At 52.8% G+C, this 18721-nt stretch overlaps 5 protein-coding genes across 5 annotated transcripts; 3 read left to right on the forward strand and 2 right to left on the reverse strand.

Annotated features, from left to right (window-relative positions):
- Positions 1 to 893: 893 nt before the first annotated feature.
- Positions 894 to 3638, reverse strand: CC77DRAFT_938211 (hypothetical protein; the record flags this gene model as incomplete). Its single annotated transcript, XM_018534597.1, has 1 exon — positions 894 to 3638. The coding sequence occupies one exon, from the start codon at positions 3636 to 3638 to the stop codon at positions 894 to 896; it is 2745 nt and encodes a 914-aa protein (XP_018384762.1).
- A 1406-nt stretch (positions 3639 to 5044) lies between these two features.
- CC77DRAFT_1021476 (hypothetical protein) lies at positions 5045 to 6791 on the forward strand. The gene is made up of 3 exons (XM_018525275.1): positions 5045 to 5615; positions 5684 to 6131; positions 6188 to 6791. The coding sequence occupies exons 1-3, from the start codon at positions 5232 to 5234 to the stop codon at positions 6325 to 6327; spliced, it is 972 nt and encodes a 323-aa protein (XP_018384763.1). The 5' UTR covers positions 5045 to 5231; the 3' UTR covers positions 6328 to 6791.
- A 558-nt stretch (positions 6792 to 7349) lies between these two features.
- On the reverse strand, positions 7350 to 8682 carry CC77DRAFT_938494 (translocation protein; the record flags this gene model as incomplete). Its single annotated transcript, XM_018534614.1, has 3 exons — positions 7350 to 7631; positions 7682 to 8238; positions 8295 to 8682. The coding sequence occupies 3 exons, from the start codon at positions 8680 to 8682 to the stop codon at positions 7350 to 7352; spliced, it is 1227 nt and encodes a 408-aa protein (XP_018384764.1).
- Positions 8683 to 11090: 2408 nt separating this feature from the next.
- On the forward strand, positions 11091 to 16137 carry CC77DRAFT_1062497 (hypothetical protein; the record flags this gene model as incomplete). The annotated part of the gene is made up of 3 exons (XM_018528522.1): positions 11091 to 12772; positions 12819 to 15435; positions 15493 to 16137. The coding sequence occupies 3 exons, from the start codon at positions 11091 to 11093 to the stop codon at positions 16135 to 16137; spliced, it is 4944 nt and encodes a 1647-aa protein (XP_018384765.1).
- A 1626-nt stretch (positions 16138 to 17763) lies between these two features.
- On the forward strand, positions 17764 to 18583 carry CC77DRAFT_1021481 (hypothetical protein). Its single transcript, XM_018525276.1, has one exon. It carries the CDS (start codon positions 17780 to 17782, stop codon positions 18536 to 18538), a length of 759 nt encoding a protein of 252 aa, XP_018384766.1. The 5' UTR covers positions 17764 to 17779; the 3' UTR covers positions 18539 to 18583.
- Positions 18584 to 18721: the final 138 nt, after the last annotated feature.

Consider the following 18721-nt stretch of genomic DNA (forward strand, 5'->3'; position numbering starts at 1 on the left):
AAACACACAGGATGGCATAATGGCCCAGCGGAGCGCACCACAATGATGATACTTTGGAGCTGCTTGACAACCATCTCCGCCTGTACTTGGACCTTCCTTAGCCTTCCGGGAGCAAGACGAAAGGCTATGCGAACACACATGGGCGTGCTTCTTGCCCAACCCAGGATGAAGAGGCAATATGCGCAATTTTCACTACGGTGACCAAACGTATCTAGCAAATAGGTATTATACCATCAGCTTAGTTGACTGTAAGGCTATACTCACAGGCACCTAACGCATCCGTCCATCCATCAACACACTCAACGAACGTTTTGGATGTCACTGACTTGGAGGCATTTCAACGTAAGAATATCGCATGTAAACGGGGAAATACTAGTATGTAGAATCTAACATTTTATCTTTGACATACTATGAATACACCGGCGCTTTTAGTTCCTTAAGCGCCGGTGAACGAACGTCCAATCTGTGTTCGTGTTGCCACATTCCCTTCTGTTTCCCATCCCAAAGTAATATAGAACAAAAGGCAGCCACTTAAGCCTGATTCATTACCACGAAAGCAAGACAACGAAAGCGACAAACGGGCTCAGCCCTTCCGAACGAACAAAAAAAATACAAGAGTAGGGTAAAGACAAAATACATGAAGCGTAGAATAGATAGAATACAACGAAGAAGAAATCGCGAAGACAACGAACATGAGAAAGGACAATCAAGAGCAACGACGATATAGCAGATTGGTATCGCGCGACAAGCAAGGAATTTTATCGGTCGGCATAACAGGGACGTAAGAAAAGGCGTGACGACGTGAACGACCATCCTGGCAGTTGTTAATCCTCCTCTTAAAAAACAATCCGAACGCCAGCGGGTATAGACAATATCGATAGTAGTAACATTTTTTAGATTGCCGAAGCACGTAACGCAGCTTCCGGTGGTGTAGGCGGCAACGGCATAGTGGGTGGAGGAGCTGGAAGACCCATGCTCGGTGGCGGTGGGGGAAGTGGCATATTAGGTGGAGGAGTGGGCGAAGTTATGTTGCGTGGTGGAGTAGGCAATGCCTTGTTTGGTGGTGGTGCGGGTGGTGGCAGTCCCATAGATGCTATACTACGTCTGGGTGTAATGGTCTTTTGTTGTGCGAACGCCTGCTGTCTCAGCGCTTCGATGCTGGGTGTTGGTCTATGCGCGGCAGCGTCTGATGAGGGAACAGGTGCATTAGACATTCTTCGGCCGGGAACGAATGATGGCGTAGATGCAATGGCACGGATTGGGCGGGATGACAGGAATGGCGCGGGGTCAGCAGAACGGATCTGGACTGAAGCAGGACGGCGCAGAGCTTGTGATGCTTGAGCAGAATGTAGACCATGAGGGTTAGTGGTGGGCTGCATGTTCGAAGCTGCCGAAGGTGGCCTTATGGGCGCAGTTACCGATCGGTTCATGTGGACACCCGGAGGCAAAGGCGAGGGTGTGGGCGATGGTGTAAGAGAAGACTGTCGCCTCGCTACGATTGTGGATGAATCGCCATGTTGTGCTTGTGGTCGTACTGGGAATGGTCGTAGAAAAGGCTTTGGTGAAGCAGAAGTTCGACGCCGAGTCTTGGAATCGCCAGCAGTAGAAGCGTACATGGGGGCTGGACCCATCATTGATTGACGTTGAGCAGGAGGCGGGGGTACTGGGGCAGGGTCCTTGGGCGGTGGAGAGATTGCGTCCCGTCGTGGTAGCGCACTGTATGCATGCGCATTGAACCGTACCGGACTATCTTCTCGAGTTGATAGAAGATCGTTGTCATCAGCCTGACCAGATACTTCGGTCTTCAATTGAGGAGGCGATGAGCGTACAGCATCAGTAACCTGCGCGGTAGCGGGCGGAGCATCGGCTTTGTTTGGTGCTGTTTCCTTCTTTAGTGGTGCCGCTGGACCTGCAACGAAAGGCTGGCCTAATTCTGGGACAGTTGGGGAGACCGGGTTGTACAGGGAGTGTCGTTTACTCGTAGGGGGTGTTGTCACAGTCTGGCTCAAGTCCTCATTTGTGATTGGCAAAGGCTGCATTGACCTGCGGCGAGACGACATGGTGTTGTTGGGATTCATGTGGAACGACCGTAGAGACATTGCGCTCCGGAGAGGCTCACTATCCCCAGTCGCAGTAAACTCCTCTTTGAGGGGCGAATGTGGTGCTGGAGATGACTCTCGCGAAGTATTGCGCGTGCCGGCACCTGATGCTGACGTAGCTGTTGACATGAACGAGTATCGTGATCGTCCGCGAAGCTGGTCCAACTGCACCTGATGTTGAGAGACAGGCGTCGAAGCGACAGATGACATCTCCACTGAAAGACGGTTGTTGGTGTTAAAGCGAGCGGACTGTCCACTAGACGAGTCGATACTGTTCTTTGTTTGATCGTTCTGGTTCGCTTCCCACTCAGAGGCTACAATCTTTGGCGATGTGGAATGCTGTGATTCAACTGGCACAACCCTGCTGACGATGTGTGGGTCCCGATTGACTCTGTACCGATGACTGGTAGTCTCTGATGAGTTCTTTCCACCAGAGTCATCAGTAGAAGAGGACGCTCGAGCGAAGTCATCCTTTGCCTTCATGCCGCCAAGGTTGTCGATCTCCTTTCGCACAATGGTCATCCACTCATCCATCTCTTCCGCGCTCTCGAGAACCAGAAGGAAGCTTGTGGCTGACTTGCGCATGGTAGCATTTTGTGTTCGTAAGCGAGCAAGAAGAGAGTTCTTTGGCCCTGACTCGAATGTTCCGTCATCGCTGGCGTGACTGGAAATCTGTAGCACCCAGTGCTTGCCAGGTATAAGATCGCACGCAAAGGCCGCTGATTCCTTTCCCAGCTTTAGCACTTTCTCAGGCAGACGATCGAAAGCCCCATCACCAGCGTACTGGAGCACGAATCCTGCAGTAACCAAGATGTATATTTTGTTGACAAGTTCTGGAGTCTGAGGGTTCAATACAGAGTTGGACATGAGACGCTTGTGTGTCTTCTCCAGCTTCTTTGTCTCTGTACCGTTCTCTGCGATTGTGGAAAGGTCGCGCTGATTGTCCATTTTCTCACGTATCGACTCAGCTTGCTGCCTTTGGCTCTGTGATCTCATCAGGATCTCTGGAGCGAATACACATGCTTGTACAGTGGCATGCTTCAAAGACTGTGGGAAAGCCTGAAACAGCGGAGGGGGGTCCCAATTTCCAAATTCGTGATGTTGTACAGCTGGTCGCATGGACATGGGTCGGAACATCTGGCTTGAGCGTGCGCGAATGGTCTGTTGAGCGGGCGGGGAAGGGTTCTGTCTCAGGGAAGACTTCGGTATGGAGATAGGTTGAGTAGGTTTAGGCGGAGTCTGTGGTCGCATCGGTACGGCAAGGCCGACTTCGGTATGTCCACGAGCCTTCTCTACTTTGGGTCGACTGAAGAGGCTGAACAGCGACATCTTAGATGTTACGCGTTCCAGCTTCTTGGGGGGTACTATTGACGGGGTCTGAGATGCTACGGACGGTGACCGTGCAACCGGTTCCTGGAGGTTCGCGGTGGATCGAGTGAAGCGCCATCGGGAGTTCATCGACGAGTTGTGAGTCTTGTTTCGCATGTTGCCGATGGGATTGGACGAGGCAGCGTAGATCTGGCCAGAAAGATCGGACATGATGGGCGACCTTGGCTTATGAAGCCGGTAGAATACGGTTGACTTCAGAGCAACGTTGGGCTAGGCGGAAGACGTGGACGGGTAATCCAGGTCGTGCAAATTGGTCGCACGCGCGGTCCAAGTTGTTCCTAAAGACCCTGACAGGGTAGGCTTGCATTCAGTGTAAGCAAGATCTCGGACCGATGTCAAAGTATGTAAATCGTAGGAAGTGGTTTATGGTTGGAGTAGAAGTTTGTCGAGTATCGTGAGATCAGTGCGTCGGTAGAGAATGTGGAGATTGCCAGGTGAGTGGTAGAAGGAGCGTGATATAGCTGGCGGGACTATAATACAAGGAGAGGGGAAGATCAAACGAGAGGACAGGACATAGGCCCCTAGAGAAGCAGAACGAGCTGCAGATATGACGGAGCAGAGGGAAGCAGACGAGACTGAAACGACTTGTCAACGTTGAGTTGAGTCGTGGAGAGGAAAAGTGGCAAGCGTTAGTTGCCGCAGATGAATGCTCCCTAATCATGGTAGCGTACAGGGGGAGCCGTTCCCAGGTTCCGTCGTGTGTGATGCGAACGCGCAGGGGCTGCATAAAGGCCCCTTTCCGGTCATTTTCAGAAGAAAGTTGGGAGGGATGCGATGGCGCCGCACACTAGCGCTCGCCTGGACGATGTTGGCGTGTTTGACCTGGCTAGCCGGTGAAGGGTCGGCACAACGTCTTTTGACAATGCTCGCGAGCTACATAATAGACTCGACGCCAGCTGCGTCGAAGAGGTCTCTGCCCGGACGCAGCGGAAGAGGGTGGCCTCCATCATCAGGCCCCGACGAAGATGTAGATTAACGAGGTACCGCCACGATGTTTCAGCAGCGGCCTCTCGCAGTCGTGCCCAACGCGGTGGCTAAATCTGCCTGGCCCAACGTGGAAATTTGATTTGCACGGCGTGGTGACTGGAGTCGAGGCCTGCACGATCTACGACATGTCGGCAGGCGTGCGGAAGCGGATCGCCGACAGTCAATACTCGGAGATATTGGATGGGGTTATGGCATTCCTTATTGCGGAACCCATGGCACGGCCAGCTCAAACGCGATGCTGGGAACGCGTGGTGATGGCGCAAAAAAGCAGAGGGTCACACTGCTGCAGACGTACCCGGGGTGGGATTTGCGCGGAGAGACACAACTCTTGTTGTTTTGCATATTGGTGATATCGTCTCAGGTGTGATGCAGGCGGCGAGGTGCATACGCCTATCGATTATGGAGCGACTCTGCCCATCAGCTGCACAAGGATGGCATGCATAGTGCGAGTAGTGCGAAGCTTATTGCGGCGCGACATTGCACGAGGCTGGAGCGAAGAAACAAAAAGGCGAAATGAGGCTGACGCTGGGGAGGATTGGGGGGCGTGGTGTGTTCCTGCAGTAGCGCCAGGCAGGGCGAACTAAGTGAGCCCTGGCTGCTGGAGCTGTTCTGGTGCTGTCATGGCTACCCTAGCCCCGCTCACCCCACCAACCTCATCGTAGCCCATCGTGAGATCAGTCAGCGCAGGGTCACGCGCTTTCGTTGCTTGTCCAGTACACACCTATAGGCACGTCACACCACCTGAGAAAGAAAAACATGGCGCCCGACTTGAACACCCTGCCCGCTTCCCCTCATGCATCGCCCTCGCCCCGCAACCAGTCGCCGACAAACTCACTCACCATGGCTACTTCACCGCACTCGCTCGCTGCCACTGCCGCCATGAATGCAGGCATCCACAATGAAGAGACGCGCCGACCCTCTTCAGGTAGCATGCGCAGGGACGTAGAGCGCGCCCGTCGCCGATCAAGCATCCGCATGAACCTCAACTTGAACGACCCAGCTATCCCAGCGCCTGGAGAAATGCAGCAGAGTCCATCCTCCCGCAGCAGAGGCCCATGGCCGCATAGCCCGCACCATGAGCGCACTCCTAGCCTGGGCGAGCTCCACCAAGAGCTAGAGTACGAGCAGGAAGGGCAGGTGGTAAGTTGGTCGACATAGATTCTGGTCGTAGTAGACGGCACGAATGTCTTCTATACTAACATTGCTAGAACCGCCTGCTCAACATGATCCGCAGCCAGCAAGCCCAGATCAACACTCTCCAGGCCAACCAGCCGCAACCTTCTGCTTTCGCTGTAGATGATGGCACACCAACCTCGGAGCGCTCCATGTCTATCCCTCCGTCGCTCTCACATTCTACACACATTTCTCCACCTGTCACTTCGCCTTTGCCGTCTGCTGCACAACCACGGTCTCGCTCGCCCTTTGGCTTTGGTACCATCAGTCGTCAATCGTCTTTTGCGGACCGTTCCCGCCACAGCAGCCATGCCGGCTCTCCGGCTCTACGACCTGTACCAGGCCAAGCAGGACCCTACGATTCCCATGATATGCTCCCCAGCCCAGCAGCGACTTCAAGAGACGAGAGTGCCTTCTACCAGGCCGAGACCCAGAATCTGACCCGGGAAAACCAGATGCTAAAGCTAAGGATAAGAGAACTTGGTACGTACCTACCACGACATCACAATCAAGTACGTTTACTAACTCGACAACCCTAGAGCGCCAACTAGCAGACCAGAACCCCACCAGCCAAGTCACCCATTCGCCCACCGTCCACTCCGGTCTTGCTCCTGCTTCGACTCACGAAAGCACAGATCGGAGTAGCGAGGGCGGTCAGCCGCCTGCGTCCACAGAGTAGGACTTTTCGCTAGACTGTGTTTCACGGGCGTTCGGTTCAGGTGCCTCCTCTCATGACATTGATGAAGCGTGTTGGCGTAGGAAAAAATGATGCTGCATGGTTAAACGGCGTTTGAAGTAATTCCGAGTAACGAGTGGTGAGCATGAGCTCCTTCCTAGCAATCCTCCAGGTGCAGTCATGGTTGTGAATGGCAATGTATCCTCTCCACTTTTTCTTGTTCTGTGTGCGGAAGAATATATTCCTTACTTCTCACCTTGCTCCACGGAACGGCTGGCCGATGTGTTGCTACATGGATGATGCAACCGATGACTGATCCCAGCGCCAGGGAAAATCCATGCATCTGTCCCGACCCTTTCTTGCCATCTGTTCATTCCATTTTCTTCATTCTCCACCTTGGCGTAAGCGATGCGCCAATATATCGAAATCGCGGTATGGGCTCCCGAGGTGTCTAAGACATGAGTCGGCCTGTTTGATGTACATTAAGTGTCACCTCCCACCAGCAACATGACAAACAACGACCCCACTTCAACCACTCTGAGAAATTACTAGTACCCCGCACCGATTGCGTGTCAACGTTCTCGATGCATTCTTCATCTGAGCCTGCGGAAGCGGCAAAGCCGTCTCATGTACAGGCTAGTCTAGGTCCCAAGGATCTAGTTTACCCTATCATCAGAACGTATCTTCAGTAAGAACGAATGCAAAATTATGGAGAGACATAAACGTGTCGAGTAGTTCGCAAATGCTGAAGTTATTGGTTCGAACATGAAAAATGTTAAGCGCTCGAAAAGAAGTAGCAAGAACGGTAGCTACACCAAATCGTGTACAGTGACCCTGGGATCCGCCAGAACGCTTCGTACCATATGTCTCCAGAATCCATAAACGCTCGTACGATGTTAGACATCTCAGTCTAGTATTTGCACATGTGTTGATGGATGTGAACCGCTCTCATGAACGCCTATGCTCCGTCCTGCTAACCCATGCAAAGTATCAAACTACCTTCAGTCCGCTCAAGAGCACGTATCCTACTCGTCCTCCACCTCCTCGACTGTCGCACGCGGTGCTCGCTGCGTGACAGCACCCTCTGGCGCGGCTTCTGAACCTGTGGGCTGTGGTGCCGAGTCGACAGGTGCAGAAGCAGGGGCTGCAGCGGGCGCTGGAGCGGGCGCTGGAGCAGCTTGAGCAGCTTGAGCAGGTACAGTATCGATAGAGCCCTTCTTAGGCTTTCCACCTGCGGCCTTTGCTGCTAGTTTGGCAGCCTTCTTCTCCTTCTTGGCAGCCTTCTTTGCCTTGACATCTTCAGGGGTCTGGGATTGTCAGCTTTTAGTTCATAGAAATCGAGGGGAAAAAAACGTACCTCTTGCCACGCCCATACTGGTCGGAATGAGTCAAAGAAACCAACATCCTCGAACAAGTTAGGGTAAAGCCATAGACCAGGAGGCACCGCGAAGATAGTGATCATAAAGATGATGAGTCGAACGATTGCCATGGCGAAAAACAACCCAATAAGGCCAAGCATGCCCATACTCAGGTACCAGACTCCCTGTCGCAAGAAAAGCGGCCAAAGAGGGAACAAGACTATTGCGATGACAAGAAGCAGGGCACCAGCAGCGTACAGCTTCTGCTTCCATTGCGATCCTTCGTATAGCCAGATGTAGTAGTTGTCATCGTTTGCGTCCTGGTGCTGCTCGATCTTTACTGTCCACAAGCCCTTGACACGCTTAGGCTTCGCATGGTTGTGACCTTCGTGCGCGTTCTCGTCGACCTTTGTGACTCGAAGCGCAAGGAGAGAGAGGGGTAGGAGCTTGAAGCAATTCTCGGCGGACGCACGGTCGTTGACTTCGGGGAGGAGAGGGTTCTTAGCACGGGCTTTCTGGTATGCAGGCGACTGGAGCGCGCGGATTGCTCGCTTGACTGTTACAGATTAGCAGATATCCTCCTAGAAGTAGGTTGTCGTATCTAATGCCCACCTCTGAACATATCCTTCCTCTTCTCGTCGTGTACAACCGTCCGAGGTTTCAAGTCCTGCGACTTCAGCCAGTTGGCGACCGCAATCGCTTCTGGTTTTGGCGGTCCAGGCTGGATAGGCTGCTGCTGAGCCCGCTGTTGCGCCTGCATTTGCGCCTGCTGCTGGGCCTGCTGCTGAGCCATTGCTTGTTGTCTCAGTCTTTGGACGTATTCTTGAACTGATATTCCGTGTTTCTGTGCCTCTGCTTGAAGTTGCATTTGAATCTGTTGTATCTGCTCGGGCGTGGGCCTTTCACCATTGGGTCCTAGGGGAATGGGAATAGAAAAAGAGCCTGGTGGTGGCCCGCCTTGAGGGGGACCTTGCTGTGGTGGGGGACCTTGTTCGGCCATGGTGAAGGTGAAACTCGTGGCCGCGGGCGGGATAAGTTGCAGCGGTGACTATGCGAAAAATCGCTTATGGTGGAAGGCGTACGGAGAGATATGGGTTCTGTGACTGACAAGAGGGACATTCGTAATAATGCCAGATTACATCAAACCGCGACTGCTTTCGGTTAGTCGACCATCCCAGCCGCGGCGAATGGTAGGGCCGGGGGCTTGGCAGCCGCCGATGCAACAAAATCTCTGCGAGCTACAGACCTTTGCTTTCTTCACTATCATACACGACAACTTGCACCACACTCCCTTGGACGCCTTCACGACTACACCCATTGGTCTGCACCCTGCTCATGGCCATGACTATCCAACGTCGCCGTTACGCCCCTGTACTGGGTGAATACTAGAGACGCAGTATATGTCGAAAACTGCGACCTAGATTATCTCAAACTAATCGTAGCTACTCAGTACCTGCATCCAATCTACGTCTCTGGCTGCTATGCGCCCGAGGGGCAAGCCTGGCTTTTGCGACACGGCGTCAAAGTTCGCTTGGAACGGCGGCGCCTTGTGTCGCTTGAGCGCACGCAGTGCATCGATAGACAGTCCCGACAAGCAAACTTGGATATCAATATCAAGTCAGCTTGATAGCTCGCTACCTGGCGGCGATTCTTTATGCTCGTGATGTTCACTTCACCAACACTCTGGCCCTTACTTCCCTTACTGTATAGGCCTATTTTGGTGTGAAGAAGAGGAAATGACCCATTACTCACCGCGTTGTCTTGCCTTTTGGTTTGGCTCCAGTGGTCCTTTTTCGAGGTCAACATACACATACATGGAAACATGTCTCTTGATGAGCATGCTGTCAACTATGCAGCTTACGCTTCCGACCTATGTCGGTTTCTTGGTACACTATGCGGATCGACATGCGCGTGGCACATGAAACGCGGCATCAGTGATGACTTCCTCTGCTGGTGATTCGACATGTGAAGGCCGACATAAGCATGCGTGTGGCGTTTCTGTCAGCCATGACGAACAGCCAGCCGTACGCGGCGGTAGTCTTGCCTAAACACAAGGGGCGTCCGGGGCGCCTCATCTTCTATGCCCTAAGCTCAAGCAGAAGGCCCGGCTCGACGAAGTGACAAAGAAAGGGCACGGCGGGCTGTTGGGTCATTGATGCATGGTGGTGGATATTGCGGCACCTGCATTGATGGACGCGCTGGTCGATTAGAGGGCTGATTGGCGTTGGAGATCGCCGTGAACGTTGGAATGGACTAGGGCCCTTGCAAGCCGCCGTCTCTCGCGGCTTGATGGCTCTGCAGCCCGCCCAAGTGGAGTTGTGGACGCGCAGTGCGGAGAGCATCAGGACCGACTTTTCTTTTCAACGAGTCGGTGTGGGAGAGATCGGTATATTGCGCGCCATCTAGACATCTGTCCGGAGACACATATCGTGAGGCCCGGCCGTCAAGCTCGATCATCGATCATCACCGGAAACCCCCAGACGCCTGTCGTGCTGCGGCAGGGATCGCTCCAAGCCACCACTCGAACGACTGAGTGCATACGGAAGTGGATAGGCCTGCCGCTGCTTGGTCTCCGCCGCACCACACCTCGTCATCTCTCGCGCCCGCCTATCCGCCGACAGTGTGAAAAAGCAGGCATCGCCGCCTGTGCTGAGCGCTGACATTCTCGCCCTCCGACTCGGGCGCTGGATAGCTGCAGACACGCAGCCAGACAGAAACGACGTGACGGACCGCTGCTGCGCCCCAGGTCGCAGCCCGTACCACGCTTATCCTGTGCTCGAAACCCGCTGCTGTGCGCCCTCCGCGCAGACGACTCCCGTTCCGCGACACGACGCCCAAACCGCGTCCTACATACGACCTACGATCGCGCAAAGCAGCCGCCAGTGAGTGCGCAGCCAGACAGGCGGCTCTGGTGCATGCGAGTGGGTACATTCCAGACAGACACGTCTAGGGACCCGCCCTTACATAGACACCGGACACTGCTGTCCTCGCATATCCTCATCCATCACACGCTGACTGACGCCCGAGGCGACCGCCACACTCCTCACCTATCCAACCCCGTAAAACACCCGCCATTGCCGACGCCGTACACAGACGCCCCTTTGCTGCTCCGCGAAGCCTTTACACGAGCGGACAGCATCTGCGACCACCGTATCTCCAACTACCGCCGGGGTCTCTGCTGGTGACGTGCCAGTACGGGGACGCCCGGTGCTGAGGAGTCTTAGTCACGCCCCAAAAGACATGTCAGTCGTAGCAGACGGGCGACGATTTCGCGAAGGCATCGGCACCAGTCGCTCCTGGTGAGGCTGTGTCGTAGACCAATCCTACCCTACCACCTCTGAACATTACACCCACAATCTCTCTGATACACTGTCATCGCCCCAGAGTCCCTCTAGCGGCTCCCCCACCATGACTATGGTTCGGCAGTACCCCCCGCAACCGCCGTCGCAGCTTCCCTCGACCGTGGCCTACAACAACATCGCACCTGCCCCATCTCACCCCTCGTTCCTTCGCAATGCCACCAACCTCGAGGGTCATAGCCTTGCCCAGCACGCAAGACCGCAGCAGTACGCCCATCCGCTATCGAGACATAACTCATATGGCTCGCAGCCTTCCGAAGCTGGCCGCACACCTAAACCTGCAGAGCACATGCTTCGCCGTAAGACGCCTAACGGAATCTTGGCAGCTGCGTATGATGGCACATCTGTTGAGAAGAACGGAGAGCCACATGCAACCAAACACATCCTTCTTCCCGTGACAGCTGAATCAAAGTTACCGTACGGTGTCAAGCAGGACCTTCCTCTGCGCTCACCGGGTATCAACAGTGGCCTAGGACATAACCCACAGGACACGTCAGAATGGAGTCCCAGTCGCTACTTCGAGACCGGTACAGGGCTCCCGGGCCAGCATCTACCCCAGATTGATTCTATGCTCAACCAAATTCCTCCATTGCAACCTCTTCTACCCCATCAAATGTACGGCCATCCCTTCTGCGGACCCATGGGCCCACCCTTTCAGACGCCGCTGAATCCAACTGTTTCTAATGACCAAGGGCCGTTTGGACCCTATTGGCACGACGGCACTTACATTCCCTACCGCCCTGCTGCTATGCGGGATCCTCGCTTCTTACATCATCCCAGTCATAACTGGAGTCACCCTCACAGTAACGCCTACAATAGCCACGCATACAATGCCATGCCCAACTATACTCACTATCAGCAAAACCCCATTCACCTAGATTATGGCCAACCCGCGTACAACCATGCAGGGAGGCCGTCAGTAGATTTCCCACCCTATGGACAGCCTCAGAATCATGTCGCGCTAGACTACCAGAATCAGTCGCTTCCTCCTCCGCTTACACAACGTGCCCAGGACTATCTGAACTCTGGCCAGACAACGCCAGTCCAAGAGTTCACCCCGGCTATACCGAACGACGAGTACGGGCTGCAGTCACCAAATGGCCAAAGCAGAGAGAAAGTATTCGCTTGGGCTCACGCAGTATATGTCGACCTACTCAGGTACCTGCAATCAACACGCAAATCAAATTCACAAAATGCCCATGGTCGCGTCAATCACAGACCCCACATCTATCCGAAGCCACCACGACAACCTGGACTCAGCCTTTCGAGTTCTGCTACTGGTAGCATGCCGTCTCTAGAGCGACGTGTCTCGTATCCTGTTCCTACCCAATATGCTTCCCAATCCAGAACAGAGTTCGCATCCAGGAGACCTGCAATGCCGCATTCGCGCTCTCTGTCTGCGTGGTCAATAGGCAGTGCAGATCCCAATGGTCAATCTTGGCAAGGCATGGCGCCACAACACCCCATGCTCCCCCCAATGCCAGGCATGGAGCCACCACGTACCCTACGGCGAACTTCCGGCTCTGTTGCCAGTGCTCATCAAAACCTCCGCCAGGGTTTGCCTCCGAGCATGACGGCTGCCTCAGCACTCGAAGCGATCACCAAGCATTGCGAAGAAAGTAAATGGAGCTGGATAGACGGCATTCTTCTGGGCGGTTGTCTAGCATATGCACTAGGTGACTACCAAAAAGCCCAGGATTGGTACAAACATATCCTTACGTTGGATAAAGAGTGAGTACACTACGTTCTGAACCCGAAACACACTAACACGACTTAGTCATGTTGAAGCAATATCGAATCTTGCGGCCACTATGCTTGCTCTCCAACAGAAGCGCGAAGCAGAAGACTACTGGAGACGCGCAGTCAAACTTCGACCCAGTTACTTTGAGGCAGTTGAACACCTGATTGGCTTACTTTGCAGCGACCATAAAGGTCGTGAAGCGGTTCAGGTCATTGAAGAAGTCGAACGCCAACTGAGATTCGCCAAAAGAGCTGACGCTTTGAAGAGCCTCGAAGCCGAAAACGAACGGGCTGCTTCCGAATTGAGTGAGTCGAGCGTCTCGGAAGCATCAGATCGGCCCATCTTTGAGTTTGAAGGAGAGGACGAGGCCATCTTCAAGGATCTGGATGAGCTTCCTGGCTCGGACCAGCCGGGCTTCGGTTCAAGCGGATATGCTGTTGCTGGTAGCGACAACGGTCGTGTTCTAGCTCTAGTACATGCCAAGGGCAATATGCTTTACGCTCTTGGTGACAATGCCGGTGCTGCCAGAGCTTTTGAGAACGCAGTGCTCATTGGAGCTGGACCCCACCCTAACGGTATCGATGGCCTCATTAGGCGCATTCTTGCTGTTGTTGGGTACGATGTGTCGGAACGCTCTCCAGGAGGCCGTCGTATGTCTCCATCATCTGATCCGATCCTGTTACCGCCAGATGCGGCTACTAGGACGGCTCAGCTTTGTTTCCAGCCGCACGGCCAACTGCCTGGTCTCAAGCACGTTCCTAGTGAAGGACTTTCTAGAAAAGCGGCTATATCGACCACAAGCAACTCTTTGCTGTCATTAGCGAAGATCTTCCAAGACGGTATGGCAACTAATTCACCCAAGACTACCGTGTACCAAAGCAATTACGGTGTGCGAGAAATCTTAGCACTTTACTACCTATCGCTCTCATTACAGCCTAGTCCGTCGACAGCCAACAACGTAGGCATACTCCTCGCTAGCGTACAGCAGTCCGCGCCTTCCAAGGCCAGTCCAATGTCGCATGCGTTCGCACATCCTCAAATTCCTGGACTCGTCCCCGGCAGTGGAGTAGCTCTTGCGCTTGCCTACTATTATTACGGACTCCAACTGGACCAGTCCCATGCACACCTCTACACGAACCTCGGAAGCCTCTTGAAAGATATTGGGCAGCTAGATTACGCCATAAACATGTACGAACATGCCGTGAAGTGCGATTCTAACTTCGACATCGCTCTTGCCAATCTGGCCAACGCTGTTAAAGACAAAGGTCGGATCGCCGATGCTATCTATTACTACAAGAAAGCCGTTAAATCCAGTCCTGACTTCGCTGAAGCTGTTTGTGGGCTTGCCAACGCCCTCAACTCTGTCTGTAACTGGGCTGGTAGAGGTGGCATTGCTGAAGATGGTGGTTCGAGAGATCGTTGGCACGTGAACGATAGCGGCATGCTTCTGGACGCAAGGATCCCTGGTGCATCAAGCTCCGGTTGGATTCATAAGGTTGTTAAATTGGTCGAGAAGCAACTTGCCGATGGTGAAGATTGGGGTCGAGGCATGATGAATGAACAGTTCATTCATGATGTTGTTCGTCCATTGTCCCTCACAGGGAGCGTACAAGATGTAAAAGAGAAGGAAACCAGCATGGTATCTGTCTTGCATAAGTGGAAAGGACAAAAGTGGGAAGGCGCTCGCATCGTGCGACTTGTCGAGCGTGCTATACGATGGATGACTTGGCAATGGTACCAGGACCGCTACATTACTGGAACGCAGCGACCGCCGATGTCTTACAAGAGGCCCCAACTGCCAGCAGCTCTAACGGTACCCGCAGCACCTACCGTCCTTCCTTTCCACACATTTACGTGCCCTATGTCAGCTAAACAGATTCGTCTCATCTCGCAACGCAACGGACTACGCATCTCGACCTCGACGTTAAGGGTCCCTTGGCTGCCGCCAACCGTCTACCAGCCTCCTGCGCCACCACAACCATATCTGAAGGTTGGCTACGTATCGTCAGATTTCAACAATCACCCATTAGCCCACCTAATGCAGTCGGTATTTGGTCTTCACAATCCAAGCAGAGTAAGGGCATACTGTTACGCTACTACAGCGAGTGATGGATCGGAGCATCGCAAACAGATTGAAAGAGAATCGCCGGTGTTCTACGATGCCAGCAGTTGGTCAGCGGAACGACTTGTCCATCAGATAACTCACGACGGTATACATGTCCTTGTGAACCTGAATGGTTACACTAGAGGCGCACGAAATGAAGTTTTTGCTGCCCGTCCTGCGCCCATCCAGATGGCTTTCATGGGTTTTGCAGGCACTCTAGGCGCCGAGTGGTGCGACTATCTACTCGCCGACGACACCGCTGTACCTCCGGATACCCTCCGACAGTGGCGCCGTAACGTCGATCTCGAAGATGCCCTCGTAGATGACAACAGTGGTGGAAGTGATGAGGAATGGATCTATGGAGAGAACATTGTCTTCTGCCGAGACACCTTTTTCTGTTGTGACCATCGACAGAGTGCTCCGGATTCACAAGGACGACAGCCCAACTGGGAGGAAGAGCAGCAACGACGATGGGCCATGCGCAAAGAAATCTTTCCGAACCTCTCGGACAATGCGATCATTCTTGCAAACTTCAATCAGCTGTACAAAGTAAGTTTATTCATGCCATAACTAGCAAGTCGGTCGTATTCTAACATTTACCGTTAGATTGAGCCTACTACGTTCCGTACCTGGTTGCGCATTCTCGAAAAGATACCTAATGCAGTCCTGTGGCTCTTGCGATTCCCCGACCTTGGCGAAACGAACCTCAAACAGACAGCTCTTCTCTGGGCAGGTGCAGAGGTGGCAAGTCGCATCATGTTCACCGACGTCGCGCAGAAACATCAGCATATCTCCAGGGCCCGTGTGTGTGATCTCTTCCTCGACACACCAGAGTGCAATGCACACACGACTGCTGCCGACGTTCTTTGGTCTGGAACACCGCTGCTTACGTTACCCCGCTATAAATACAAAATGTGCTCCCGTATGGCAGCCTCGATTCTTAAGGGTGCGCTACCGAAGACGCCAGCGGGTGCGCAAGCGGCAAAAGAACTCATTGCCATCAACGACGATGAATATGAAGCCATGGCTGTTCGCCTTGCGCGTAATTGCACCTACAATGGGCACCGAGCCCAGGGCCGCCTGAGTGAGCTTCGCCGTATGCTTTACGAATCACGATGGACAAGTCCACTTTTCGACACCAAACGATGGGTCAGAGACCTAGAAGACGCTTATGAGATAGCATGGAAGAAGTGGAAGAAGGGTGAAGGTGGCGATATCTGGTTGCAACATGAACAACCCTCGCGCGCTTAGCGAGTTACATTCATCCTTCTATTAGACCGACGGCATAGCGTCTCTCTGAGACGAGCATTACACATACACCTGGGTTAGACCCTGTGGGCATATTTTCGAAAGGCTTCTGGATTTAGCGAGCACGTACGTTCGTCGTTGTTACTGTTCTTTGTTCCTATACCCCATATTGATTTGGATTGGATATTATGGATGTTTAACTAGGTTTATATGGCACCATTTGCCGTTTGTGAACGGAGTAGATAGCTTCAATCGCTTTCTCGGACCGCATTTTCTTCGGCGTTGGCTGGACGGCATGGCATTGTGGTAGAACCAAATATCACTCACTGATCGCGTTCACTTTTTGCGCTTGTCATAAACTGGAAACGTATCCTAGCTGCGCGCGATGCCCAACGTTGGTTCAATGGGGTTATTCAACTCTAAAAACAGAATCAGCTCAGTTTCTTGAATGTCAAGGTTTGACGTGTACGACCAACACTTCTCCGCCTGCATGTACACATCGTCGTTTAATCATTCGCTTTCTTCAATAGACAACATCGAGTGTGAACCGGCGTTTTACGGTGATTCTCCTTATTCTGGATAAGGAGCTGCGAGTTCGATCGCGACACTACAGTGCCCGTGCGCCAGATGATCACCAACGCCAAATGATCACCCCCACCACCACCACCACCACCACACAACTTCAACGCGTCATAACTCAACCAATATGGATCCGATTCAAGAAGCGATTGAAGAAATCGAATCGCGTGAACCAGGAGAACATTTCTCGTACCAACAACTCGCCAAGAAGTATGGCGTCAATCGCTGTACGCTCGCCCGAAGGCACAAGGGTCTAACAGAGGCATATGGCGTAAAGCACCTCTCCCTCCATCCACAACACGAAACCGAGCTTGTACGATACATCGATACGCTTACCGAACAATGTTTGCCACCTACAAGGGAGATGATACAACGCTTTGCTTCAGATTTGGCTGGAAAAGCGGTTTCAGAAACCTGGGTTTCCCGGTTCCTCCACCGTCATCCGAACCATCTCATCTCTGGCTACAGCAAGGGGATAAGCAAACTTCGTTGCAACGCCGATTCAGGAGCCAAGTACAGCTTGTATTTCAAGCTTCTAGTTGAAAAGATGGAGGAGTACAACGTCCAACCCTCCCATATATTCAATATGGACGAAAAGGGGTTTCAACTTAGAAGGATTGGCAGAACAAAGCGTATCTTCTCTAAGGCACGTTGGGATAAAAAGGGGGTACGCCAACCGCTTGAGGATGGCTCAAGTGAGTGGATCACCGTTGTGGCGTGTATTTGTTTGGATGGGATCGTATTGAGTCCTTCTCTCATCTTCAAGGCAGCCAACGGAGCTATACAAACAAGCTGGGTTGATGCTGTACAAGCAGGAAACCACTCAGTATTTACTACGTCATCACCCTCTGGCTGGAGCAACAACGATATCGGGTTACATTGGCTCAAGGAGGTGTTTGAAAGAGAAACCCGGCGGCATGCTTCAACTAGGTATCGATTACTACTCCTTAATGGCCATAGATCTCATGTTACAATGGACTTTATTAATTATTGCTACAACCACAAGATCCTGTTGGCTGTTTACCCACCTCACGCTACCCATACGCTTCAACCACTTGATGTAGTGATGTTCAAACCTCTAGCGAACGCTTACTCAACTGAGTTGACTCAATACCTTCAAAACAGCCAAGGGTTACTCAATATAACCAAAGGAGACTTCTTCCCGCTCTTCTGGAGGTCCTGGACCAAGGTTTTTAAACCTCCCCTCATCAAGAGGTCCTTTAAAGCAACTGGTATACACCCACCCAACCCAGACGTTGTACTCAGTAAGTTTGCCAAGGAGGGGTTAGATTCAGAAGCCAGTTCAACCTCTGTACTCTCCGGGGAGGATTGGCTCAAGCTGAAGTCAATTGTACGTCGTGAGGTGAGGGATCAGAGCAGCAAGGGCGTCAGGAAGCTTCAACGAAGTTTACACCACCTTGCAGCTCAAAATACACTCCTTCACGGCGAACTCAAAGGCCTCAGGGAGTCCCTAGCCATCAAGAAGAGGCGGGAAACCAAATCCTATACCCTACAGCTTGAGGATCATCCTGAGTATCATGGTGGAGCTGTTTGGTGGTCACCAACAAGCGTCAAACGAGCTCGCGATCACAAGATACAACAACAACAACAAGCCGAGCTTGAAAAGCTTCAAAAAGCCGAGCAAGCCGAGATCAAGAAGGCAGCTCGCGATTGTGAGGCTCAACTCAAAGCTGTGAAGCGTGTAGAGCGGGAGAGACGGGCGGAGGAGAAGAGGAAGGAGGAGGCTGAAAAGCTGGCGAAGAAACAACACCAACAGCTCATCAACAACACCAAAAAAGCTTATAAAACTTTCCTAAAAGGGTAAGCGCAAGGCTTCACAACCTTATACGCCAGCTACAAAGCGTCAAAAGCGTGGTGGTGTTGCTCCAGCTGTGGTGGGAGCCGCAAGGGTTGCACGAGCTGCTCCACCGCGTAGTCGCCGTGATCGCGTGATAACGCCCTCCAAAAAATTATCTGAATAAGCCAAATTTCTCGTAGGCCTGTATTT

The sequence above is a fragment of the Alternaria alternata genome (genome assembly GCF_001642055.1).
Source record: "Alternaria alternata strain SRC1lrK2f unplaced genomic scaffold CC77scaffold_13, whole genome shotgun sequence".
NCBI classification, from domain to species: domain Eukaryota; kingdom Fungi; phylum Ascomycota; class Dothideomycetes; order Pleosporales; family Pleosporaceae; genus Alternaria; species Alternaria alternata.

What these genes read in the sequence shown, in the direction of transcription:
- CC77DRAFT_1021476 (XM_018525275.1), top strand. Translation starts at nt 5,232, where the DNA reads ATGGCGCCCGACTTGAACACCCTGCCCGCTTCCCCTCATGCATCGCCC. An exon ending in ACGAGCAGGAAGGGCAGGTG is followed by an intron (nt 5,616 to 5,683) that starts GTAAGTTGGTCG and finishes TAACATTGCTAG; the next exon opens with AACCGCCTGCTCAACATGAT. An exon ending in GCTAAGGATAAGAGAACTTG is followed by an intron (nt 6,132 to 6,187) that starts GTACGTACCTAC and finishes CGACAACCCTAG; the next exon opens with AGCGCCAACTAGCAGACCAG.
- CC77DRAFT_1021481 (XM_018525276.1), top strand. Translation starts at nt 17,780, where the DNA reads ATGTTCAAACCTCTAGCGAACGCTTACTCAACTGAGTTGACTCAATAC.